The 25,126-nt window shown below is 58.9% G+C and overlaps 1 protein-coding gene across 7 annotated transcripts in view; it reads right to left on the bottom strand.

Moving 5' to 3' along the window:
• Positions 1-1,953: 1,953 nt before the first annotated feature.
• NFIC (nuclear factor I C) overlaps positions 1,954-25,126 on the bottom strand; it is a 66,563-nt gene continuing 43,390 nt past the window's right edge. For 2 of the 7 annotated variants that reach the window (XM_055081412.1, XM_028500461.2), the window contains exons 3-10: positions 23,559-23,630; positions 19,785-19,859; positions 18,858-18,981; positions 18,100-18,224; positions 11,254-11,379; positions 9,204-9,388; positions 8,473-8,620; positions 1,997-2,157 (exon numbers count right to left, since the gene is read on the bottom strand). In XM_055081412.1, the coding sequence (XP_054937387.1) occupies positions 2,024-2,157; positions 8,473-8,620; positions 9,204-9,388; positions 11,254-11,379; positions 18,100-18,224; positions 18,858-18,981; positions 19,785-19,859; positions 23,559-23,630 (989 nt within the window). In that variant the 3' untranslated portion in view covers positions 1,997-2,023. Of the gene's footprint in view, positions 2,158-6,417; positions 6,504-8,472; positions 8,621-9,203; positions 9,389-11,253; positions 11,380-18,099; positions 18,225-18,857; positions 18,982-19,784; positions 19,860-23,558; positions 23,631-25,126 lie in introns of all 7 variants that reach the window. The other 5 variants (XM_024134035.3, XM_024134037.3, XM_024134039.3 and 2 more) reach the window with 5 other exon arrangements.

Below are 25,126 nucleotides of genomic sequence, written 5' to 3'. Positions count from 1 at the left end.
GCATTTCTTACAGTGTGTGCAACGCAGGGCCCTCCCCCAGGGGCCGGGGCGCGCTAGGGTGGCCTCCTATGCCTGGGGGTGGGGGGTGGGGCGGGCTGGGGGTCATTTGCATAGAGATGTCTCCCAAACCGGGCCGGCGCGCGGGGGGGGGGGGGGGGGGGGTGGGCCGGGGGGCGGGGGGCGGCGGGGGGGGGGGGGGGGGGGGGGGGGGGGGGGGGGGCAGGCTGGGAGCAGGTGAAGCGGAGGCCTGCCCAGGGCCATGGCTTTGGCCTGGGCCCAGGGATGGAGGTCAGGATTCCCCAGCGCCAGGCATGGAGGAGGCCAGTTGGGGCTCCGACGGATGGGCCAGGAGGGGTCCTTGTGTTTGGGCCTGGTGACCCTAGAACACCTAACACCCCCTCCCAGGCTCCCCACCTGAGACGGCCATCCCGGGGTGGAGGCATGGATGGGGCCGGGCAGCTGGGGTGAGGGGGCACCCGGTAGCCCCAGGTTTAGTGTTTTTGGAGCGGCTCAACGGAAAATGTTTAGCAGATGGGAGGCCCCCTACAAGGCTGAAGGGAGCCCCGAGGCGCTGACCCTCCCTGCTCCCAGCCAGAGCCCCCTGCCCCGTCCAGGCACACGTGGACTGCACCCGGCCTGGCCTTCTCTCCTTCTGGCGGCCCAGCTGCGATGCACCTCCCGGCTGTGCCCCACTTCGGCGGGGGGTGGGGGGATGAAAGTGCAAACCGTGGTCCCCCTTTGGGCCGGGAGGCACCAGGGAGGGGGTGTCGCTCCAGGATGTAAGGCACTGGCAGAGGAGGCGTTGGCGGGGGGCACACCGCCTTCCCCAGATCCCACCCCCGTGCCCCATTACGGCAGGACGCTGGGGGGATGCCCAGCTCTGCCCCTTGGGCCCACTGGGCGGGGTCCCATCGCTCTAGCTCTGAAGGGGGCATAGCAATGAGGGGTCAGCAACTGGAGGGGCCGGGTTGCGGGGGAGGAGGTTGGAGGATGCCCACGGCCACTCGCTTCCCAGCTGGACAAAGGGGGGGGGGGCGGGCGGTAGGAATCAGGCACTTAAACCACTCGCTCTCACCTCCCACACCTCCATGGGCTAAGCGGGGTGCTGGGGCCCTCCCCATTCAGGGCTTGGGTGGATGGAGAGTCCAGAGCAGCCCAGGGCCCCTCCGCTCCACCGCCCCCAGCCCCTTCCTCGGAAAGTGCATTTCTTACAGTGTGTGCAACGCAGGGCCCTCCCCCAGGGGCCGGGGCGCGCTAGGGTGGCCTCCTATGCCTGGGGGTGGGGGGTGGGGCGGGCTGGGGGTCATTTGCATAGAGATGTCTCCCAAACCGGGCCGGCGCGCGGGGCTTCACCAAAGACCGAGTCCCCGGCGCGCTCTGGGGGGGGGGCGGCGGAGACGTCCACAACCGCGGGGCACTCCTGAGAGAGTATTGGCCATGCGTCCTTGTCCCCCGGCGATGCCCCGGGTCTCCCCGCAACCCTCTTCTGCCCCCGTCGCACCCCTGCCCACCCCAGCCTCCGCGGTGGCCTCTGCTGCCTGCCGCCGGGGTCCTCGCCGGCCCCCCGGGGGCTGCCTCCCCACTTGGCAAACACTGTCCCGGTGGCAGTGGCGATGGGGGCGCGCGGGAGAGGCGGCCTCGCTGGGTGTCCTGCCCCGTCGGCCGGGCACGGGCACCAGGCTGCGCTCACCTGGTCCAGGGCGGAGGTGGGGGCAGCCAGCCCTCCCAGAGCAGCAGCGAGAGGAGATGAATAATTTAGGACGCCCCGAGCGCCCGCTCCCAGGGGCGGTGGGGCCTGGCCCTCCGGTCCGGTCCGTCCGGCCGCGGCATCCCGAGAGTCCGAAGCGTTGCCATCTTTACCTTTTATCTTCTTGGTTGGGTGGGTTTATTTTTATGTGTGGTTTTCTTTTGTTTTTTTTTTTTCCCGTTTGTCTTTTTTTTTTTCTCCTTTTTTTTTTTTTCTTTTTTCTTTTCCTCCTGTGTGTTATGTGTCGTGTGTTTTGTCTTTCGGCCGGGCTGGGAGTCAGCGGGGTGTTCTTGCTTGCTCTAGCTCGCCACCGAAAACGTGGGCCGGGGGCCGGCTGTGTGGCTCCCCGCGATTCCCGGGACGAAGGAGCAGGGCGTGGGAAGAAATCTTTCTTATCCCAGATACCAGGACTGGGCGGCCCGAGGGGGACACAGAGAAAGAGAAAGAGAGAGAAGGAGAGAGATGGGGGTCAGGCTCCGCCAGCCACTGCCCATACCCACTGAGGCCCCCCTACCCCCTGGGACCTGGGACCTCTGTCTCCCCTATCCCAGACCTGGCATAACCTGCTGGATGACCCTGGGCAGGTGACTTTGCCCCTAAACAGGGCTGCTAGATAAACCTCAGGATGTACAGTGAAATCTGAATTCTAGATAAACTATGGATAAACTTGTTAATATAAGTCCATCTCATGCAACTTTCGGGGATATACTTATGCTAAAAAAATTTTTTTAAAAATCCTTTATCTGGAATTGAAATCTACCCGAGCATTCTGTGGTTTTGTTTGCTAAATCCGGCAACCTCACCCCCGCACCTCATTGCCCTGAGTATAAAACAGGGGAGGGGATCTGCCCACCTTGTCCGCAGAGGGTGACATTTTCCCATTTAACGGTTCCCCCAGAACCCCCATGAAAGAGGGACTACTGCCCCCCCGACCCCGTTTTGCAGTGAAGAAAACCAGGGCTCAGAGGGGTAAAGTAACTTGCCCAAGTCCACCAGCGTGGGAGGGGAGAAGCCAGAATTCGAACTCAGGCCTGAGAGGCCTCAGTCCTCGCCTGTCCCCCTGCCTGGGGCTGACCCCTTAGCCTGGCCTTTGAGGGGGTCATGACTCCCACTTTCCAGAGGGAGAGACTGAGGCTCCGGGTCAGGTGGCCAGGTCTGCACGGACAGCTCTGGCCTGGGTCTCCACAGGGAAGCCGCTGTACAGACCCTTCCCCTGGAAATGCATCCAATTCGCCTGTGTAGGGCGGGCCTGGGGGTAGGTAACCCCCATCCCCACCCCGCTGGGGTCACAGCAGCGCTGCTCCCCTGCCCCCTGCTGTAAATCAATCGCACCCCCTCCAACCAGGCCACCCTGCAGCCTCTGTGCCATCCCATCGAACTGGCGCCATAGCTCCCAGCCCCCCACCTCCAGCCAAGTTCAAGTTCATCTTGGCCATTACCTCATGTCTGGTTTCCGCTGGCAACCAGACAGATTCTGGGCGTGACCCTCCCTAGTGGTGGCCGGCCTCCCCTAGGCCCTTCCTCCCTGCCTCCTCCCCTCCTAGGCTCTCTGCCCATAGCAGTCGGGGCGGGGGCACCCTCAACTCAACATCGTCCCCCATCAGCTGAGGGGGAGACAGAGGCCACGCGGTGCCAGCAGTGAGGTCTGGGCTCTTCTGGCATCCCCCTGGCCTGGCTGGAGCCACCAGTGCGGCTTTGGGCATGTGGCTTAAATTCTTCTGGCCCTCGGTTTGCTCATCTGCTGAATGGGCGTGATGGGCAAAGAGCTTCTGGTGTAAAATGCTCGGCCGGGTGGACCCCTTCACACAGCGGAGGGGGCGGGGGTGTCAGAGCCCACAAGGGCCCCACCCTGGGGGCCAAAGTGATGGATGGCTCAGGACTGGGGGGACTGATGGTGAGAGACGGGGGTCGTTTGCTGAGTAAGGATATCAGGGAAGACTTCCTGGTGGTGGGGGGGGGGGGGGGGGGGGGGGAGGAGGAAGGCGGGCAATCGATCAGGGAGAGATCAACCGACATCGATTGGGGGAGGGGCGCTGACTGGGGGAGAGGATATTGATCAGGGGGCAAGGCACTGACTACAGGGAAGGCAGGGGATGGAAGGGCAGGTGGTGCGGGGAGAGAAGCCGCTGCAGGCTGGGGGGCAGGGGCCAGGGGTGGGGGCAGAGGAGAGCCAACCGGCCAGGAATAATGAAGGCGGGGCAAGTGCTGACTGGGCCAGAAAGGAGAGGCCTCTGGGCTCTGAGCCCTTTGCACAGGGGCTCCGAGAGGGGGGAGCGGGTCTCACAGCCCCTTCCTCCCCGCCTTCCCTCCTTCTGGGGTCTGCCGGGGCGGGGGCCTGAACCCACTGGGGGACTTGGGCGCCCTTAGTCCAGGGACCCGTGGTCCTGCCTGCGTGGTGCTGGCGGGGTCCTCCACCAGAGCCAGTTGGGGGGCCTCGCCTTTCACATAAGCCTTGAGGTCTCTCATCCGTCTGTCACCTTCCGTGCCACCCTCCCCCACTAGCCCCACAAAGTCCTTTCCAACTCCCAGGCCTGGCTGTGTTCCTCCCTGCCTCTCATCCCTTCAGTGGCTCCCTTTGGCCCCCAGGCCAAAGCCCACATTTGAGGTCTTCCACGTTCAGGCTGTCTCCCCATCATTTCCAGCCTGGACACCCTACTCTACATGACACCAGGCTCTTACCCCTCCCCACCCAGGCAGGGCCCTGGATGCGCCCCCCCGACCCCCAGGTTCCTCCACAGCCCCAGATCCACTCTCTCTGGGTCCCCAGCGGGGCCTGCTGGCCAAGGGGGGTGGTGACCACAGGTGCCCCCTCCCCGGCACCTTGGTTTCCCTCCTCTTGCAGGCCATTGGCTCCGGGTGGTCCCCCGTCCCCCCATGCAGGGGTTGACAATGGGGTGGGGGGGAGGCTGAGGAAGGGTTAAGGGGCCAGGGCCCCCTCCCTGTCACTTTTATTAGCTTTGCTTTCTGCAGCAATTAGGACATTCCCAGCCTCCAGCGGGGAGGAGGGCTGTCAGGTGGGGGTGGGAGAGGAAACGCCTGGCTCCCTGAGCACCGGGGGGCAGGGGTGTCTAGGCCGGGACAGAACCCAAAACCCAAGGCGGGGAATCCTGGGGCCACCCCAGCTCGGTGGGTGACCCTGACCAAGTGACCCCTCTGTCTGGATCCTGGCTGGGGCTCTGTAAAGCAGGACACTTATATTTTGGGTGTGCGACGGTGTGTGGGGTGGTCTTGGCCTTTCAGTGCCCTTTCTGGATAAAACTGGTCCTCTAATGCTCCAGACCCTTCAAAGACTCCCAGGAGGTGCCCAAGGCCAGAAGAAGAGACTGAGGTTCAGAGCTCCCCCCAGTTAGCCCTGGTGCCCTGACCCCAGCACCCCCAGCTAAAGTCTGGGCAGGGAGGGAGGGGGATAGCCAGGTCCTGCCCACCCACTCTGTGCCCCTGAGCTGCCAGCAGCAACCTGGCCAGCCTCAGACGGTCGCCAGGGGTCCAGGCTGTGGCAGGAGGCTCCTTGGGCCTGGTCAGCGTGACTGATTCTGGTCTCATCCTCATCTCCGGGGATGTGGCTACCACTCCACCGCCTCCCCCGCCCTCCCCATGAACTCCACTGGAGGGGACCCTCCCAAAGTGGCTTGAGGATCCGAACCTGACCCCTGGGGACCGCACAAATCCCCATACTCTATAGCTCTGGGGATTTGGAGATGCTGGGGAGCCCTGAAGAGGTTTCTCTGGGCGTCTGGGCCTCAGTGGGCCTGCAGCAGCTGGTGCTGCCCTCTGGCTGTTTTATATCCCTTGACCCCCTCCCCAACACGCACCAGGGAGCACGGCTCTGGGGTCCAGCGACCACCCTTGAACACCCACTGCCAACACACTCCTGGCTTGCACGCAACATAGATGCGGACCCCGGCCCAAAGGCGGGTGTCGGGGACACGTGGGCAGGGGCTGAGGCCACCTCCCACCCCGAGGGAAGCTGGGAGCCATGAGTCTCAGTTCCAGACCCATCAAGGCTCTGCACTGCACTGCTGTGCAGCCTCAGGCAACTCACTCCTCCTCTCTGAGCCTCCTTGTCTCGTCCTCAGCCAGCCTCACGACCCCCACCCTGGTGCCTACTCAGCTGCAGTGATGCTAAGCCCGCCTCTGCCGCCCCACTCCCACTTCGCAGGCTGGAGCCAGGGGTGGGGGCTTGCATGTCCTACCAGGAGGCCCCTCCCCCTGCCATGGGCTGCCTCAGTTTCCCACCTGCCCCTGGTGTCCTGGGGTCCTCTGGCACCCCCTACCTCCCTCTCCTGTGGGCCCTCCCTCCGGCCGGCGTGGGAGGGGATGAAGGCTGCGGGGTTGAAAGCCTGGGCTGACGCGCTGTGTGATCCTGGGCAAATCCCCTCGCCTCTGCAAGCCTCAGTCTTCCCATAGGTACAAATGGGGCCAGGGCGGTGAAAACCCCAGTCCCACAGCAGCTCTGCCAGGAGTGTCCCCTGGCAGGATTTGGGGCCATACCACGTCCCCGGGCGTGGGCTCGAGGCCCTGGAAGGGGCTGGGAGGCTGGCCACCGTGCCAGGGGTGCGGCTGGCGGGAGCCGCACGAGACCCAGCAGGTCGGCCTCTCCCTGCGCGCCCAGGCCGGCCCCTCTGCCCTGCCCCTCCCACCCCCCCACCAGCCGGCCTCTTGGCCCCTACCTGTGCCTGATAAATGCCCGTTGGATCCCTTGGTCCTAATCCCACAAAGGAACGGTTTGCAGGGGACGTGCCGGGCGTAGAGTAGGCTGCGGGGAGGAGAGAGACCGAAAGCCCGTTAGCGCGGGGGCGGCGCGGGAGCGCCAGAGAGGGTGACCGCTGCCCAGGGTCACACAGCCGGGCCTTCACACCCAGCACCCGGTGCCTCCGAGCTTGCCGCCCTCCCCCGATGGCCCAGGCACCCCGAAAAGCCCACGGTCTCGGGCCCCCGGGGTCACGCGGGCAGGTGTCTGCTGAGAGGGAAGGCGCAGGATGAAAGTTTCATAATCCAGAAACCGCCTGTGAATTATTCAGAGTGTTCCACTGCCCGGTCCATCCTGCTCCTGCGGCCTGCATCCCGCCGCGTGGGGTGCCATGAATTATTGAGGGCGTTTATTTATTAATCTCCCTCCTGGAGAGGGCGGAGGGAAGGCTGCGTGCGTGCACATATATATAGGATTATATTTTAATCGCACTATGTTCTGCCCGTGAGTGAGTGATTCGCAACCCAGGCTGGGGAGGGGACGGGAGTGGCGGGAGGGTCCCCGTGTGGTCTCCACCAGAGCGCAGAGAAGTGGGAGGTGGTGAGGCTTGGGGGATTTGGGGGTGGGGGTGGGAAGCAGGCTGCACCTGCAGTTCAGAAGCCGGTGCAGGGGAAGGAGAAGAAATCCACGTTTCTCCCTTGTCTATTAAGCGCCGCTGTAAGCCAGGCACGGGGCACCATCCCATTTTAACCCTCGGCAGCCTCGACGCGGCAGACGTCATCATTACGCCCATTTCACAGATGAGAAAGCAGAGAGAGTAGGTGAAGACCAGCGCCGCAGGCCGACTCTGTCCTCTGCACCCGGCCTCCCGCTAAATGGTCTCCCTGACCTACTGCACTGACTCACTCGCCACCACCCTCTGGTGACTCTCCCATTTTGCGGCTGAGAAAACTGAGGCTCAGAGAGGGGAGGACATTTGCCTAAGGTTACACAGGGAGCGAGATGCAGAAGCAGGATTGCAACCCAGTGCCCTGCGCGCCATCACGGTGTTTGGAGAAAGCCCGTCTGCACGTGAGGCTGCCCCGGGTCTCGGCAGGCAGTAGATGCTGGGGAAGAAATACTGGGGTGCTGCATGCGGGGAGGGGGTCCGATGGGGCCCAGATGGAAGGGCTGGCCCCTCCTGCTTGGGTGGGGTGAAGAATCTCATCTGGGGAGCAAGGGAGAGAGAGAGACACCCAAAGAGGAAGGGGGTTTAGGGAGAGGCTGGGGGCAGAGCTACCACCGATGGGGTAGATAGACCCCAGGATGGGGATTCTAGGAACCTCTTCCCAGCCTGGAGCAGCCCTGGACTGGGGTGGGGGGTGGCAAGCTGTAATCTGGAGCCACATCCAGAGAGTGGAACGTTCTAGAAGGTTAGGAGACCAAGCCAGGGCCTCCCACCAAGCTACCACCTGGACCCACATCCAGAGAGCAGAAAGTTGTAGAAGGCGAGGCAGCCAACCCAGGGCCTCCTGGGGTCAGGTGGGCAGGCAGGGTGTGTCCTGTCTAAAGATGTGGCCCAGCCCAGGTTACCAGCAGGAACAGGGCCCACTGGGGCCAGTTTCCCCGGAAAATCCGGAACTCTGGAATTTCTACGTGAGATGCCCTGATTTTAAAACCACCATCACCACAACAGATTCTCATTTTCCTCAGACCAAAGGCTTCTGGGGGCCAGGTCGGGCCCTCCCACCTCCAGTTTGAGATCTTCACCTACTGACTGCCAGCTGCTTGTTGCACAGAAGAGGGTTTAGAGGCCCAGAGGGGGGACACGGGGGCCCCAGGCCACTCGGCCAACGGGGGCGGACCCCACACTTGCCCCTGGCCATCCCCTCAGGCTGCCTTGGCCCTGTGTGGACCTGACCACGTGGGCCCCAGGCCTCCGTCTGGGGACCCACCAAACTCGCCGGTACCCACCGGGCTGGGCCTGAGACCCCGACCCCAGAGGCAGGGCCGGGGAGGGGAGGGGCCCCTCGGGGACACCTTCCCGGGTGCTTACAGGGCGAGGTCGGCGACGAGCTTCCTCCCTCGGAGGTGGGTTTGGTGGCGGGGGGGAGCGCCAGCCGCGGCAGCCCGGGGGGCGGGGGTGCCAGCATCTGAGCAGAAAGGCAGTGACTGGACATTTTGAGCTGGCCACTTCCATTTAACTGGGGGGAACAGAGAGACAGGTGGTTAAGGTGGCGGGCGCCCCCTCCGCCTCGGGCTGCCGTCCACCCCGGGGCTGTGGACCGGCCTGGTGGGCACGGCCAGGACGAGTTTGGTGGGTGCCCGGTGCTCGCCTGACCCCGCAGGCTTCCAGCATCCTGGGATCGCCATGCCTTCCCTGCCTCCTCAGGCTACTGTGGACCCACTTGCTTTCCTTCCACGCCTCCTAAACAGCATCGCTGGACCTCATGGGCGGCCTAGACGCATCTCCCCGCATCTGCCGCGAGTACGCATTCATTCATCCACCACCTCGCCCGCGGTTCCCAGATCTGAGAGGCTCCGAACACCAAAAGCTTTGGTGGAAGTCTGGCCAAAGGCGGCCTGAGCTCAGCCGTAACCGTGTTTGATTTGGAGGCTTCCTAGAATACCGTCTGCTCAGACATCTGAAAAAGCCTGAATTCCCACCCGGTCTGGCTCCAGGGGCTGTGGACCCCGCCGTTTGTAAAACAGAAGCTGCCCTGGAGGAGGAAGGGTTGCCTGACACTCGCGCCAGGGCCCCAGGGAGGTCGTGCCCCCCAAACTCACCGGTCCGGGTTGCTGACTGGCCGGATCGCAGGCCAGCGACACAAGATCTTTGAGCGGGTCCTGGGGGTTGAGGTGAGGTGGGTAGCGGATGGCCGTGTGCGGGAAGTAGGTGGAGGCCGTCTGGGGCAGGATGGACGTAGTGGGGAAGTGCAGGGCCGAGGACGGGTGAGGGCTCCGGGCGATCCCTGCGGAGAGGAGCGGGCAGTGGTCACCAGGGGCTCCCGCCAGGCCGCCCTGTCTCCGAGTGACTGTGCTTGTGGGTGTGCGTCACGCCCACGCTGCGGCACCTTTAATGCTACGAACGTGTGGAGACCCAGTGGCACCTGCCGTGATCAGGCCCTGCTGTCATTTACACGCCCAGATTCGACGACTCTGCTGTGACCCCACAGAGTTCTGGCGTCACCGCTTTGAGCACTTTTATTTATTTTAATTTATTTATTTTTGGCTTGTAGGATCTCAGTTCCCCAACCAGGGATTGAACCTGGGCCCTCGGCAGTGAAACTGCTGAGTCCTAACCACTGGACCGCCAGGGAATTCCCATTGGTCTCTTTCTCATAGAGAATTAACAGAATTTTTTTTTTTTTTTTTGGCTCCGGACGCGCAGGCCCAGCGGCCACGGCTCACGGGCCCAGCCGCTCCGCGGCATGCGGGATCCTCCCGGACCGGGGCACGAACCCGTGTCCCCTGCATCGGCAGGCGGACTCTCAACCGCTGCGCCACCAGGGAAGCCCTCAATATTTTTTAAAAATTGAGATATTATTTGCACACTATAAAATCCAGTCTTCTAAGATGTGTACAATTCACTGTTTTTTTAGCACATTCGCGGAGCTGTGCGACCATCACTACAATCTCTTTTAGAACATTCTCATCCCCCTGAAAGGAAATCCCGTCCCCATTAGCACCAGCCCCATCCCCTCCCCTAGCCCCTGACAACCAGGAAGCCACTCTCTGTCTGTGGATTTCCCATCAATGGAATCACCCACTGTGTGTCCTTCTGTGTCTGGCTTCTCTCCCTGAGCATCGTGTTCTCAGGCTCCATCCACGTTGTAGCGAGTGTCCGTGCTTCACCCCTTTTCATGGCTGAATAATATTCCAGTGTGGTATTTGCTTTTTTTTTCTTTTTCTAAACACGTCAGTGACTTTTAGTATATTCACTTCATAATTCCAGAACCACTTCACTGCCCCCCAAAGAAGCCCTGTGTCCACTAGTGGTCACTCCCCCTTCCTCTCTCTCTAGCCCCTGGCCAGACAGTAAATACTTTTGGCTTTCCAGGCCATAGGGTCTCTGATGCAGCTACTCAATTCTGCCCTTGTTGTCTGAAAGCCACCATAGATGACATGTAAACAGATGGGTGTGGCCCTCCGCCAATAAAACTTCATTTACAAGAACGGTGGCAATCGGGCGGGGGGCGGGGGGGGGGGGGCCGGTGCCTGCTTGGCTGGCTCCTAGTCTAAACTGTTGTGCTATTTTGATGTTTGCCTCTGCCCTGTATGTGTATTTGCCCTTGTATGGAACTAAATCATCCTTATCACAACCAAGGGGCAACAGGTGACATTCAAGCTCTTATTTAACTCATTCTGATTTAATTCATTTGGTCCTACGGACAGCCCTGGGAGGGGGACGTTTATGAGCCCAGTGGACGGGTGACGGGCTCAGCTCACACCCCACGCTGTGAGCGTGGTGCTTCCTGTCTGTGTGGCTGAGAGCTCCCGTACCCCTGTGTGGCCTGTGTGTGTCCTTCTGGGTGTCTGCCTCCTATTGCGGCCATTCCGCCCCGGGGTCTGTCAGTGGGTCGCTCGAGTATGACCCCTGGGGAGCAGGTTGAGGGGTGAGTCCCGGGCTGCACCTCCATGTACAGAAGGGGAAACTGAGGCCCCAAAAGAATCAGGCCCAGGTGCTGTCTACCATGGCACCTGCAGGCTTTCCTGCCCGGGTGGGAGGCTACAGCAATAGGACTCGTGGTCAGACAGCCGGTGGGACTTCCCCGGCCATAAGGGGCCTGGTTAGAGGGCTCAGCCGCCCCTCCCCCCCCGGGCCCGCGGTGCTCACCACTGTGCACGGCGATGACGGGCCGGTGGTGCTGCGTGAAGCTGGAGAGGCGGGGCGAGTCCTGGGGAGACGGACTGTTGAAAGGGGACTTGTCCATCTCTGTTTTCTTCACCGGGGATGAGATGCCTGCGGGGAGGGCCAGAGGGTCAAGGGCCGGCAGGCAGTGTTGTTCCGCTCCCAGGACCCCTGCACCTCCCCGCAGAGCCCCTGCCCCCGCTTCTCCCAGCAACCCATGGGCGAGGGGCTGGGAGCCCATTGTAAGGAGGGGCAAACCAAGGCTGAGAGCTGGAAAGGGGGCCGCCCAGGGTCACACGGCCCACGGGAGGAGGAGTCTGACGCCACACAGGCCCCTGGACGATAGAGTCCGGCCCCCACCTTCTCTCCTTCCAGACATAAGTTGGCTCAGGGCTGCCCCCTGGCCCCCAGGGACACCAGAGCCCTGGAGAAGGCCGCAGGGTGGGCAAAGGATTGGTCCAAAGCCCCAAAGCCCAAGTGGCTCTGTGCTTGTGCCCCCCCACCGATCCTTACCCGGGGGACAGAACCTTCCCTGTAGGGTCACTGTGAGTATTAAATGCGATACAACATGTAAAGCCGTTAGATCAGGGCCTGGCACACACCCACGCGCTGGAATTACTTGCTGCCATTCCTCTGCAGACGGGGGTCTCACTACCTCACCCGGTGGCCCTGGGGAACCCAGATGGTCTCCAGCTCGGCCTCAATGAATAAAAGGTGTAAAATGGGCACATACAGACTCCGTGGAGGCCGTGGCACAGAATGGACGCTGGCTCAGGAGGAGCCTTGTCATGACATGGAAGATGGACCCCAGAGATGCGGGGCACGCGTCCGCCCTGAAGAACCATGAATGCCCCCCGCCTGCCTCCCTGCATACCCCCCACTCCTACCACCCTCTGCAGAGGCTTTTTCTAGTGACAGCAAAGGATGGCGACGTGTCTGAAAAACGGCAGAGCCCTTGGCCTGGCCCCTTCTCTGGAATTGGGCTCTGGGGGAAGTGGGGATCTGGAGATAGACATGTTTAGGAATTGTTTTAAAATTCATTTTACAGTGAAACACACCCACTGAGGCCCACAGTGGATTCACACATGGTGAGGGTTGGTTTTTTTTTTTTAATAGTTTTTCTTGGAGTCGAGTTGATTTACAATGCTGTGTTAGCTTCAGGTGTACAGCAAAGTGAATCAGTTATACACATACATAGATCCCCTCTTTTTCAGATTCCTTTCCCACATAGGTCACTATAGAGTACTAAGTAGAGTTCCCTGTGCTACACGGCAGGTCCCTATTAGCCAGGTATTTTATATAGAGTAGTGTGTATATGTCAATCCCAATCTTCCAATTTATCCCTCCCCCTCCCTTGCCCCCTGGCAACCATAAGATTGTTTCCCACATCTGTGACTCTACTCCTGTTTTGTAAATAAGTTCGTTTGTACCATTTTTTTTTTTTTTTAGATTCCACACATAAGCGATATCATGTGATACTTGTCTTTCTCTGACTTACTTCACCCAGTATGACAGTCTCTAGGGACACACTGCCTGCCACCCCGCAAAAGGCGGCCTCTCGGGCTGCACACATCAGGGCCGGGGTCGTTCTCTGTGGGGCGTCCTCGGCGCCGTGGGGTGTGGTGCAGCCTCCCTGGCTCCACCCACTCGACGCCAGGAGCACCCCCAGTCATGACAACCACAGACGTCCCCAGACACGGCTCAGCGTCCCTCGGGGCAGAGCCGCCCCAGTTAGGACCCCCGCCCTCCTCCGAGGCCCGCCACCGCTGTTTCTGGGGTCTCGGGTTGATGGTTCTGTGAGTGGGCATCTGCGTGGGCCCCCAGGGCTGTCCCACCTGGGATGCTGCTGCATTCCCCCCACCCCTACTGTGGCGTTTCCACGTGGGGTGCTTTCATCCTCTGCGATGGCACGGCCAGGGGTGAGCCAGATCTGGGAACTAGCGCCCCGACGGGCACTCAGGTCACCATCTGCTTTTGCTGTTACAGACGCTGCTGCCCTGGTCGGCTCTGGGTGTGCATCAGTGTGTGAGCGGGGGAGCGTGTCCTGGGATGCGGTTGGCGGCCCACAGGGACCTGGCGGCCAAGCGGGGCCTTGGGTGCAGGCCCGGGCTTTCCCAGGGACAGGAGGAGCTGGTGGCATCCAGGGCGGCCGGCAGGGAGGAGGCTGGCCCTGCTGGGGAATGAGGTTACGGCTGTCAGACGCTCACTTAGGAGGATTTCCTAGAACAGCCTGTCCTGGATGGAAACAGCCCGGCGTGGACCCCGCCCCCAGCTGCACCTCCGCAGGCCCTTCTAGAGCTTCCTGAGATGGGGCCTTTGGGAGCCAGGGTCCAGGAGGGGGCCGGGGACGCCCGGCGCTGCAAGAAAGAGTCACTCTCCTGCCTGCGTTCCTACATCTGAACCAACATGCTGGGAACGGCCCCACGTGAGCAGCCGATGTTGGTTAATGCAGTGCACGTATATGCCCCGTCAAAGCACGCGTCTCTCCATTTAACAGGCGTGCCCTTGACCTCCCTGATCCGAGTGGCCATCCTTCTGCTTAACATACAGGTCTCCACGTAAGCGTCAAGCATCCCTACGTCCCCTGTCGAAGATACAAACCTTAACGGACGCACGTGCCTGTAGGTGCCCACCCCCAAGTATCTTTCCACTTGCCTGTCACACGTGCCTGTCTGTCCCCCGTTTAAGCACATACGCTTCATCTAACAGGTGGGCCTGTACATCCCCCATCTGAGCACCCACCCATCTGCTTGACAAACCAGCCTGTCCCCCTGCAGTGCCAGCTCCCCTGGGGGGCCCACTGCAGCCAACCGCTGGGTCTCCAGGGCCCGGAACACAGGGTGGGCAGAGAGTGTGCAGAGTGTACGGGTGGGTGGACGGAGCGCAGTTCTGCTGGGATTGGCCACCACTCACTGGGCACTTACCACGTGGGATGGCCTCCCCCGCTACTCCCAGCACTGCTGACACCGGTCATCCTCAGTGGGCCCATCCTGGGCGCTGTGGGGTGTGGAGCAGGGTCCCTGGTCCCACCCACCGGATGCCAGGAGCCCCCCAGTCATGATGGCCAGAGATGTCCCGGACACCGCCTAGTGTCCTCTGTGAGGTCCTGGGGAGCCAAGAAGTGGTGGAGCTGGGATTCAAAGGCAACTCTGCAACTCCTCGGGCCACGCTCTGCCACCCCCTCCTGCCCCCCAAGTTCAAAAAGAGATGGGGGAAGAGGAGAGAGATGGGAGTTCCCTGCTTCACCCCGTATAATAACTGCCTGTGGGAGGCCCATATCCCCTGGGGGAGGGCCACAGAAGCAGCAAGAGCAAAGCACTCTGGGACCCCCTTTCTGCCCCGCTTGGCTGGGTAATCAGGGAAGGCCTCGGGAGGAGGTGGCCAGGAGGAGAAAGGGCACTCCTGGTCCTCCTGGCCTGGGCACGGAAGGGGCAAAGGGCTGGAAGCTGGTGTATGGGGTCTGAGAGATGTGGCTGCAGGGGTCTTGCCTGGGCGGGGCTGGCAAGATTTCCCCCAGGCCTCTGCCCCCCCAGGCCTCTGCCCCTCCAGGGCACCGGAGTGAGGAGGCTGGGGCTGGGGGGTTAGCTGGGCGCTGCCCATGGTGGCCACAGCGGAGGAAGGGAGAGAGTACTCTAATCAGCTTAACCCCCTTAATGAACAGCTAATTGGGGGCTGTCTAGACAGGAAGCCAGAGGAAGCTAGGAAGAGGAGAAAAAGGAGGAGGAGGAGAGGCAGGAAGGGGAAGAGGAGGGTGGGAGAAGAGGAGGGGGAGGAAAAGATAGAATTCATCTCCCCACAAGCCTGTGAGCACCCGGAAGGCAGGGGCAGGCACACACTAGAGGTTTGTACTGAGACTCCCACAGGAGGGAGTGAGTCTGCCATCACCTGAGGCAACCAATGGGAGCTATAGGAGGACTGACCCTCTCTGGTATTCCCTTCCAGCTCTGTGATTTCCCCATCACACACCAGAAGATGGTATGGGCTTCCTCCTTGTCCTCCCCCATCATGGCCACTTTATTCTCAGTGTAGGAAGGTTGGATCAAGCCCCAGTGACTCTCTCTAGCATTTCCTTCCTTTTAAAATTTTGTTTTTCTTTTTTGAGCATCTGAATTGAATGCTGGGTTCTTTATTTCCAGCCTTTCTCTTTTTCCAATTAAAGCTATAATTTTTCCTCTCAGGGCTGCTGTGGCTACATCAGCACAGGCTGTCTTTCAGCTCTAAATAGTACGCACTTTATATGTAGCCAACCTCTTCAATCACAGTGTTAGTGAGAAGTGCTTTTGAGTTCCCAATCAGTAAATGATAGGGCAGAAGTTAACTGTCTCCCAATATCTGCTTCATCCTTCTTCCTTAGTAACAGAACCCTTGATTTGAGATGGGCACATAATTGACCCAAATAAGATTACATTTCCCAGGATCCTTTGCAGCAGAGTATGGCCTTAGGACTAACTCAGGGGCCCAGAGATAAGCAGAAGGGGTAAGTGCATCTTCTGAAAATTATTCTTAAAGGGAGACGACATGCCCAGACTAGACCCTTCCTTCCTGCTGGCTGGAAAGCAGACATGATGGCTGGAGCTCTAGCAGTTATCTTGGACCATGAGGTAGGAATGAAAACCACATTCAGTGGTGCATAAGGCAGGAGACTGAGTCCCTCACATCACACTTGCCCAGGGCGGCTGATGGCTGGACATTTATTTGTGAGAGAAATGCACTTCCTTTTGTATTTTCTGTTATCTACAATCAGACTTAAAGCTTATTGAATACAGGTCTTTATAGAGACAAACTTTAGAAAGATAGGGAACCCACAGAGACAGAACCGTAGAGACACTCTGACCCATAAATTAAAGCCTAATAAATAGAAAGGTCTTCCCAGCATTGGATACCTGGGAGCCCAAACTGAGGAAGAGGGAGGAGGCTTGGGACCTCAAATGTCACAACCAGCTGTGTTAGAGACCGATTCCAAGAGATGGGAATTTTATAAAGACATGAACATCAAAGAAACTCTCCTGTTTCCTGGCCACTTATGTGCCAGATGGTTGCTTAAGTCACATTCTACCGTGTCCTCCTTCCAACTCTCCAAAAGAATGATGGTTCTCATCACTCCCTCTTTGAAGATGCGGCAACCGAGGCTCAGAGATGTTAAGTCACCTGCCCAAGGTTACACAGCCCACACAGTGAGCCAAAGACAGAGCTGGGACTTGAACCCTGGTCTCTCTGATGCCTGAACCTGCCCTCTTTCTCTCTCTCTCTCTCTCTCTCTTTCTTTTATTGAAGAAGAGTTGATTTACAATAATTCAGGTAGACAGCAAAATGTTTCAATTCCATATATATAAATATATATGTGTGTGTATATATATATATATATATATACCAGATTCTTTTCTGTTATAGTGAACCTGCCCTCTTAATTGTAATGTTATATTGCTTTTCAAAAATCCTACAGGTATGGTACTTTGTATAGACAGATCTTTATAAGAAATCAGACTCTACAGCAAAGAAGGAAAGAGGAGGAGGGGGAGAGAAGAAAACAAATCCTAAGGTATACTGGGTACATATTATGTGCCAGACCTGTTTTAGGGACATCAAATGCATTAATTCACTTAATCCCCACAATAAACCTATGGGGTGGGTACTGCAGGTATTAACACCCCCATTTTACAGATGAAGAAACCGAGGCCCAGAGAGGTGGGGTCACCAGGAAGCTGTAAGGGCTGGGGGACTCGAGTGTCCACGTTCATAACCACTAGGCTATACGGTGGGGTGAACCCTTGTTAAAGGATAAGGGACCAGGTAGAGACATGCTTCTAAAACTGGGGGGCACAGACCCCGCTGAGAATCTGAGGAATGCCAGGGGCGTCCTCCCCACAGGCTACTCTGCAAACCATTTCCTTTAAGTGCAACGCTGGCCAGCTAGAGAGCAGAATTTTAAGGTGAAAGGGATTTTTTTTTTTTTTTTTTTTTTGGCCGCGCGGCGCGTCTTGCGTGATCTTAGTTCCCCTACCAGGGATTGAACCTGGGCCACAGCAGTGGTGAAAGCACCGAGTCCTAACCACTGGACCACCAGGGACTTCCCAGAAAGGGATTCTTAAATGAGAACCGTGATGGAGATGGAAACTCCAGAGAAGGGAAATCTTTGGATAATGCCCTTAGGGAGACGGTAAGTAAACAAAGAATCAGGAGGAGCCAGCGCTCAACAGAAAAAAGCTTCTACGGAACTGCTGACCCTACAGAACAGGAGCCCCATGAGATAGACACTCTGGAGAGGACCCTATGAAGACAGAGGAGCAACAAGAAAATCTACCAGGAAAAGGATGCTATAAGAAAAGAGGCGGGGCTCCTATGGAACTGGACTCAAAGAGAGCAAGATCCCATGGAGATGGGAATCTTGCAAAAAAAAAAAAAAAAAAAAAAAAAAAAGAAGGACTCCAGGGAGGACGCCAGTGGAAAGGGAACCCACGTATCAGGACGCTCTAGTTGAGGGTCTACGGCAGACCCGAGGATGAAGCACCCTGTTGATCAGAATCGCTACTGAGTCAGTTCTGTATAGCAGGAACCCCACAGAGATGGGCCGTTAACAGGCAGAGGGCAGGAAAGTCGAGCAAGGGATAATCTCCATCCTGCCCGGCCAGAGCGGAACCAAAGAGCTCCGGGAACGCGAACCCGGACTTTACTTCCAACCGCGCGCAGCCTGAGACTACAGTTCCCAGGAGGCCCCGCGGCTCCAGGCCAACTCTCCGCCCCGGGGCGCCCGCGCAGTGCCTGCCGGAACACGTAGTCACTGCCCCGGTAACCCAGACCGGAAGGTCGGTCAGCCCCCGCCGCCAGCCCCACCTCCTTCCATGTCCTCCGTCCAGTTGCGGCTGCTACTCGTGGGAGAGCTGGGCGAGGTGTAGTAATCGCCGCCTGGGCTCGTGTCCACGTCTTCCTCCATCGAGCCCGATTTGTGCCGCTTGCTCCTAAGGGGCGAGGAAGGAAGCCAGCAGACCGGTTACCACGGAGACGGGCCCGGCGGGCTTTGCTACTTCCGGCTCTTAGGGGGCAGGGCGAGGAGGGCGCTATCGCGAGACGTCACGCGAGCCGCGGACTTTCGGCTGCTTCTCAGATGACATCCGCTTTAACCTGCCCATCACTTGGGTGGGACACCTGGGGCCAGAGGCAGGGAGGGACTCAGCAGAGGGCCAAGCTAGCAAGCTAGCAGAGTGGAGACTAAAGCCCTGAAAGCCTGGCTGATCGCTTGACCTACTGTAATCCTCAGAACAACCTGGTAGGATTATGATCCCACTTAGCAGGTGAGGAAACCGAGGCAAACAGAATGTGACCGGCTTACGCTCACACAGCATATCTCAGCAAGAACCGGTGTTTGTGTTCTCATGGAGTCGCAGGGGCTAGGCCTGTAAGACTCGAGGCTGTGGGAGCCCAGCGTGGGATGTCAGGGCTGGGGAAAGAGTCACTTGGGGGCTGGGTGTTGAAAGATGAATAAGAGTTTGCCAGGTGGAACGTGAAAACAGGGAGAGGAATGAACCAGCTGGGGCCAGATGGAGGTGGTGGGGGGGCGTGAAGTGCCCAGAGGTGGGGCCCCGGGGACATACCCGCTGGAGGATGTGCTGGGTAGCGTTCTTCTCATGCCGGTGCTGGCTGGATTTAGGTCATATGCCAGGTGTCCCTGCAGCTCCCCCAGGGAGAAGTTGGGTCCTGTTCCAGTCACCACAGGTGCTGCGGAGGGCAGGGCGACAGAGAGGAGGATGAGGGAGGAGCAAGGTCCAGGGCTGCACTTTGCCCTGGAGGGGTGGGGAGAGCCATCTGGGAGCTGGCAGAACGAAAAGGAACCACTTCCCAAATTGGCCTGATTACTAATTTGGCTGAAACTGGCCTTATACTATGGGTCAGAAGAGCAAGGCCATTGAGAGAGGCCAAGGTCACACTGTGAGGCAAAAGCATAGCCAGAGCTGGAGGCCAAGCTTCCCAGAACTCTCATAGGCCAGGCTCTGCTGACCTGGATGGGGAGGGCCAGGGTTAGGGTTAAGGCAGGATAGTACCCAGAGGTTCCTGGGGTAGGATTCAAATGGGGGTGTCTGGGGATGGGGGTGGGTCCCCAGCAGGTCCATAGGTAAGGCAAGAGGACGAGAGGTGAAATAGTTGGTGGGGGGGCCCTCTGGGGTCTCCTGGGGGGGCGGTGAGGGAGGTCCCAGGAATGGGGGATACTGGGGCAGAAGGTTCTTTAGTCCTTCCACCCAGCATCTGGAGACTTTTCTGGGGAAGAGCATGTCACCCTGACCTTGGACTCTGGGAAAGGCCTGGATACCACCCTTCCTAGGGACTTAGGCTTGGTGACAAGGGTGGCTGGAGAGGACATGGGGGAGTGGGACAGGGTGATGGGCTCTTTCCTCCTCCCTCCCCGAGTCCCTTTCCCTCTTAGAGCCCCCATCCCGAAGCCACTTCTCCTTTCCGACAGTCCTCCCCTGTGTGAGCCCACCCCCCAACCTCAGGTCCCAGCACAGGTGGGCGGGGACACTTACTCCGGGACACTTGGATGAGCTCAGTGACGCTGAACACACCGGAGGTGACGAAGCTCTCCTGGAAGTCGGTGGTGTCTGGAAAAGAGAGGAAGGATGGGGGTCAGCAGGCAGCCAGCTGAGCTGGGTCTGTTCCCCCGCTTGACACCTCCAGGCTGCCCAGACTCCGGGGGTTGGACCCAGCCTGGCCAGTCACCCTGTCTACCCCCCTCCCCAACCACCACAGCCCTGCAGCAGGAGGATGGCCAGCTCAGCCCCTCCAAGCCGACGGGGACTCCTCCGCCCTAACACAGCTGGAGCGGATCTCCTTTCCTGAGTCTCTGCTCAGTCCTCCTCACTGCAGCCTCAGCCAGTCTACCCTTCTCCAGCCTGGGCCTTCACACCGCCTCCCAGCCCTCCTTGAGAGCCCCCGTGCTGTGGCAGGCTGCACACACAAGTGGAAGCCAGACCTGGGTTCACATCTCAGCTCAGCTGCCCACTCGGCGTGTGATCTTGGATAAGTCACTTTACCCCCCTGTGCTTTGATGCTCCCTGATCTCAAAAGTGGGGACCATACACCCTGTCATCTTGGGTGGTTGTGAGCTATGAAAGCTACTATCTAGGAGGGACCAGCTTGCTTCCTTTGCCTCACTCATCACCCCATGCAATACTGCAGTCTCTTAGCCTTCTGCCTCCAGGCTGTGAGCTCTGTGGTGTCCCCAGTGCCCAGACCAGAGCCTGGCAAACGGCAGGGGCTCAGAATCAGGGGGTGAATGGAGGGCCCACAGGCAGCAGTTAAAATCCCCAGTGTGCCCGGACCCATTCCCGCCTAATGTCAAAGGAAGAGGGGCCCTCCTCTCTGGGCTGGAGTGGTTTAGACCCATTTCATGGATTTGGAAACTGAGGCTGGCCTCGAGGGGGCGGGAGCACTGGCCAACCCAAGACAGCTGGGAGCAGGCCTGTCCCACCTGGAGACCCTCACAGGCAGGACCCATTACCAGGCACCTCCAGTGTCCGCCCCCTGAGCTGGGCACTGGGGACACAGCGGGGAACAAGACGTACAGGAGCAGCTGCCCTCTTGGACTCACAGCCCAGGGTGGGCGAAGGACACCACATAAAAGCAGCAAGTCAAACCCACTTGTACATGAATGTTCACAGCAGCGTGATTTACAGTAGCTGAAACTGGAGACAACCCAAATGTCCATCAACCATGATGGAGACACAAAATGTGGTCCCTCCCCACACGGGAACATCACTCAGCCGTGAAAAGAGGTGAAGCCCTGACACTCGCTACCACGTGGACGGACCCTGAGAACGCGACGCTCAGTGAGAGAAGCCAGACGCAGAAGGACACACAGGGTGTGATTCCATTGGTGGGAAACGTCCAGAACAGGCAGATCCACTGAGACAGAGAGTGGGTTCATGGTCACTCGGGGAGTGGGAGTGACTAATGGAGATGGGGTTGCTTTGTGGGTTGATGAGAATGTTCTGGAACTAGACAGAGGTGATGGGTGCACAGCTCTGTGAATGTACTTAATGTCACTGAATGGTACATTTTAATAGGGTTAAAATTCTACATTTTATGTGTGTTGTACCACAATTTAAAAAGAAAGTTATTAAAGATGATTCAGTTAAATGTGAGATGTGTCAGGCAGTGGTGAGGCAGTCAAGGTCGGGAGAGCCTGCTGGGGACGGGACCTATTTTACACGAAGGGCTCAGAGAAGGCTTCCCTGGGAGGGTGACATTCAACCAAGATCTCAAGGTAGGGGTGGATAAGGCGAACACGTGAGTTAAAATTTGGGTACTGCCCAGACAGCGCCTGGCACAGGGAAACTGCCTTGTGAGAACTGGCTGTCCCGATGAGGAGGATCTTAAACTCGACGTTTTGCCACCTCCCTGTGGGTTACGATGTTCCTGGCAGCGGGAATGGCTTGTGCAAAGGGCCTGGGGTTGGGATGCACTTGGCAAATAGGAGGCCAACAGGGCTGGAGTTGAAGGAACCAGAGAGAGTGGTCAGAGTGGAGGTGGGACCCACAGAATGGCAGCTCTTGGCTTTGGGGAGTGGTGGGAGCAGTTCTTGTCCAGGACCCCAGGGGGCAGCAGTGGCCGCTGGGAGCTCACAGCAGTGCCCAGCTCCCCAGCTGTCTGCCACCCAAGCCCCCAGGTTATGAGCTTTGTGTCCACCATTCATTGAGCAATTACTACCTGCCCAGGCCCATGATGGGAGGCTCGGGACCACAACATCCTGAGGAGGACAGGGCGGTGGCTCCCAGTGTCCAAGGGGAAGTGGCCGTGGCCACTTCCTGCTGACCCAGCTGGCCGACTGCTGTCAGCACACCCCTCCGCCCCACCCCCACCGGGGTTTCCTGTTTGTGCAGTGCTCGCCCAGCTCCATCTCCAGGGGACTCCCTGGCGGGCGGGGAGGAAGTGATTTCCTCTACCAGACGCTGGAGCTCCCCACGGGACCAGGCCAAGCGCCATGGCCCCCGCCGCCTGCCTTGAACATCTGGCTTGGAAGGAGGCGCCTGGGGATCACAGGAGGTCAAGCAGGACTCGGGTCACAGATGGCCAGTGAGGTGTGGCCTGGGGGCCTGTGAACCTCCTGGAACCATCCAGCCTCCCTGTGCATGCCTGTGACGGACCTTCCAACGGGGATGCCCTCACCCACTGGCTATTTCTTCCTTTCTTCCTTTTCGTCTCTCCTCCTTCCTTGCCCCTAATATACTCTCCCTCTAGTTTCTCTTTTTCCCTCTGCTTCATCCTTCCTTCTCTCCTTTTTTGCTTTCTAGAAATGTTTTTTGAGCACCTAGTGTGTACCAGGTCCTGTTCTAGGTACTGAGGACACAGTAGTGATCAAAACAAACACCTCTGCCCTTGAGGAGGTGATGTTCCACTAGGTGAGATAAGCAAACACATTTGCAATCACTAAGCAACTAAGCAAATACATACGCAATCACTAACTTCCTCGAAAGGAAATAAAACAGAGGGCTGAGATTGAGAGTGACTGAGGCTGCTAGAGCTGAGGGTCTCAGGGAAGATCTTTCTGAGAGGGAGGCATCTGAGCTGAGACCTGGGTGATCTGGAGCGAGAGAAAGCAGTTAGCTGTCCAGATAGAGGGCACAGCACGTGCAGAGGCTCTGGGACAGGATGGTGCCTGGCGTGCTGGAGGAACAGCGAGGAGGCCTGTGTGTCTGCAACAGAGTGAGCGATGGGGGGAGAGGGAGGAGGGGAGGGCAGGGAGGACTTGGGCTTTTACCCCCGGGAGGTGGGAGCCCTGGAGGGCTGTGGGCGGGGGGATGGGCGGGGCCTGACTCAGGTGCTCACAGGCACCCTCTGACCACTTCAGGGAGGACAGACTGTGGGAGGGAGTAGTCAGGGAACCAGAGTAGAAGCAGGGACTCTGAAGCTTCCCAATCCTCTCTGTCCTTCTGGCTCTGCTCCCACACCTGCAACATAGAACTGAGTTGTCCTACTCATCCACTCAATGTCCCATGAGACTGCAGGGCCCACCAGGGCCTCTCCCATGCGGGGAGCACCTCAGAGCCCAGACGCTGGAGCTCAGGGTCGTGGGTTCCAACCCCAGCTCCCTGGATGCCCCTGGGAAGGCCCATATTCCTCTCTGGACCTCAGTCCCCGCCTCTGCAAAATGGAACAATAGCAGCACCTACTCCACAGCGTGGCTGGGAGGAGTGACTCGGGTGCTCACACAGAACCCACAGGGGGCGCTCCGGAAACGATTCCTAAGTAAAAGATGGGGATGGGCCCGTGCCCTCCACCCCCGCCACCTCCAGACTCACCCAGTGTGATGGGCTTGCTGTCCTCCTGGTCGGAGCCCATCCCCGCCCGGGGACTGCCACTTTGCTCTGCATCTGCAAAGAGAGGGAGGGGGAGTTGGTGACATCGCAGGGATCCCCACTCAGGAGGGAGGAGACATCAGCCCAGTGCTAGGCTGGGCCAGCGCCGTGGTCTGGAGCATGGCAAGGCCCCCTCCCTGGCTGCTGCCCCAGGGGGTCATGGACGTCTGAGGTCACTAAGCGCCAGCCTGCCTGTGTCCTGAACCATGGCGAGAACCCGAGTGGAGGGGCTGGCTCAGTCGTGGGGAAGTGCTCTCTGAGCCTCAGTTTCCTCATCTGTCAAGTGAGGATAACTCATTTAATCCTCCCTCTGCAGTATGAGGTGGGAACTCTCATGCCCGTTTCACAGACAGGAAAACAGAGGGCCAGAGAGGTGAGTCCCTGGCCCCTCAGGCCCCCTCCCCACCGCCTCTGCCTTCCGAGTCCTGGGGGCCCAGCCTGTGGTCTGGGGTTGCCCCTCAGGATCCCCGGAGAGGGGGCCGAGGGGCATATTTCTGCAGCTGTGACATTTCCGGCCCCACCCGCCGGGCTTGGGGGCTCCCTCCCACCCCGGCGCCCGCCCCTCCATCTTATCTAAAAATAATCAGGCTCCTTGGCAGCCGGGTGAAGCAGACAGACGCTGAGCTCAGCGTTATTGGCTCCGGAGGCCTAGATGGAGGGCGAGTAGAGCCAGCCCCCTCTGCAGCCCTCACACCCTCCACCCCAGACTGCGGGGGGAGGAGGAAATGGACAAGCCCAGCCAGACAAGACCCCTAGCTCCCCCCCCCCCATTTGCCTCTCAGGTCAAGGACAAAGGTGGCGGGAATCACCATCAAATGCCAGAGAAAGAGAATCAGGCCCCTCCCACCTGCCACACTCCAAGGCCCAGAGCTAACTGCTGTGTGACCTTACGCAAGTCGCTTAACCTCCCTGAGCCTCAGCGTTTTCTCTTTCAAATGTGCGAAAGCATCTCGCAGGCCTGACTGGGTTGCCAGGAGGTGGCAAGGAGCTGATACATATGAAGCGCTTAGGGCATACTGAGCTCTAGATCCATGGTTACATCCACCCCGTTATTATTATTACTGTTATTTTTAAGTCCCTAACCTGACCACAGATGTGTTTTCTTGTTCTCATTTCATACTTTCCCTTAAATCATGAAGAGAGCCACAAATCTGGCATTGTTAGTGTACCCATTTTGTACACAAGGAAAAGGGAGGGTTAGAATGACGAAAAAGTGCCCCGCCCCACACCCCTTGCTGTTGTTTTTTTACACAGTTGTGTATCATTTTATTTTATTTATTAATTTTTTTGTCCGCACTGCTTGCGGGATCTTAGTTCCCTGACCAGGGATCGAACCCGTGTCCGCTGCGGTGGAAGGGCAGTCTTAACTCCTGGACCGCCAGGGAATTCCCCTGCCCCTTGTTGTTTTAATTCGGTGGCTAGTGCTTAACATCCCGACCTCCAGCACGGCGCTTGCGTGAGCCGCCTGGATTCTGCGATGAGACGCGCGCGTTCCCATCCCAGCTCTGGGA

The sequence above is a fragment of the Physeter macrocephalus genome, chromosome 2 (assembly GCF_002837175.3).
Source record: "Physeter macrocephalus isolate SW-GA chromosome 2, ASM283717v5, whole genome shotgun sequence".
NCBI classification, from domain to species: domain Eukaryota; kingdom Metazoa; phylum Chordata; class Mammalia; order Artiodactyla; family Physeteridae; genus Physeter; species Physeter macrocephalus.
This window is presented reverse-complemented; position numbering and strand designations above follow the sequence as displayed.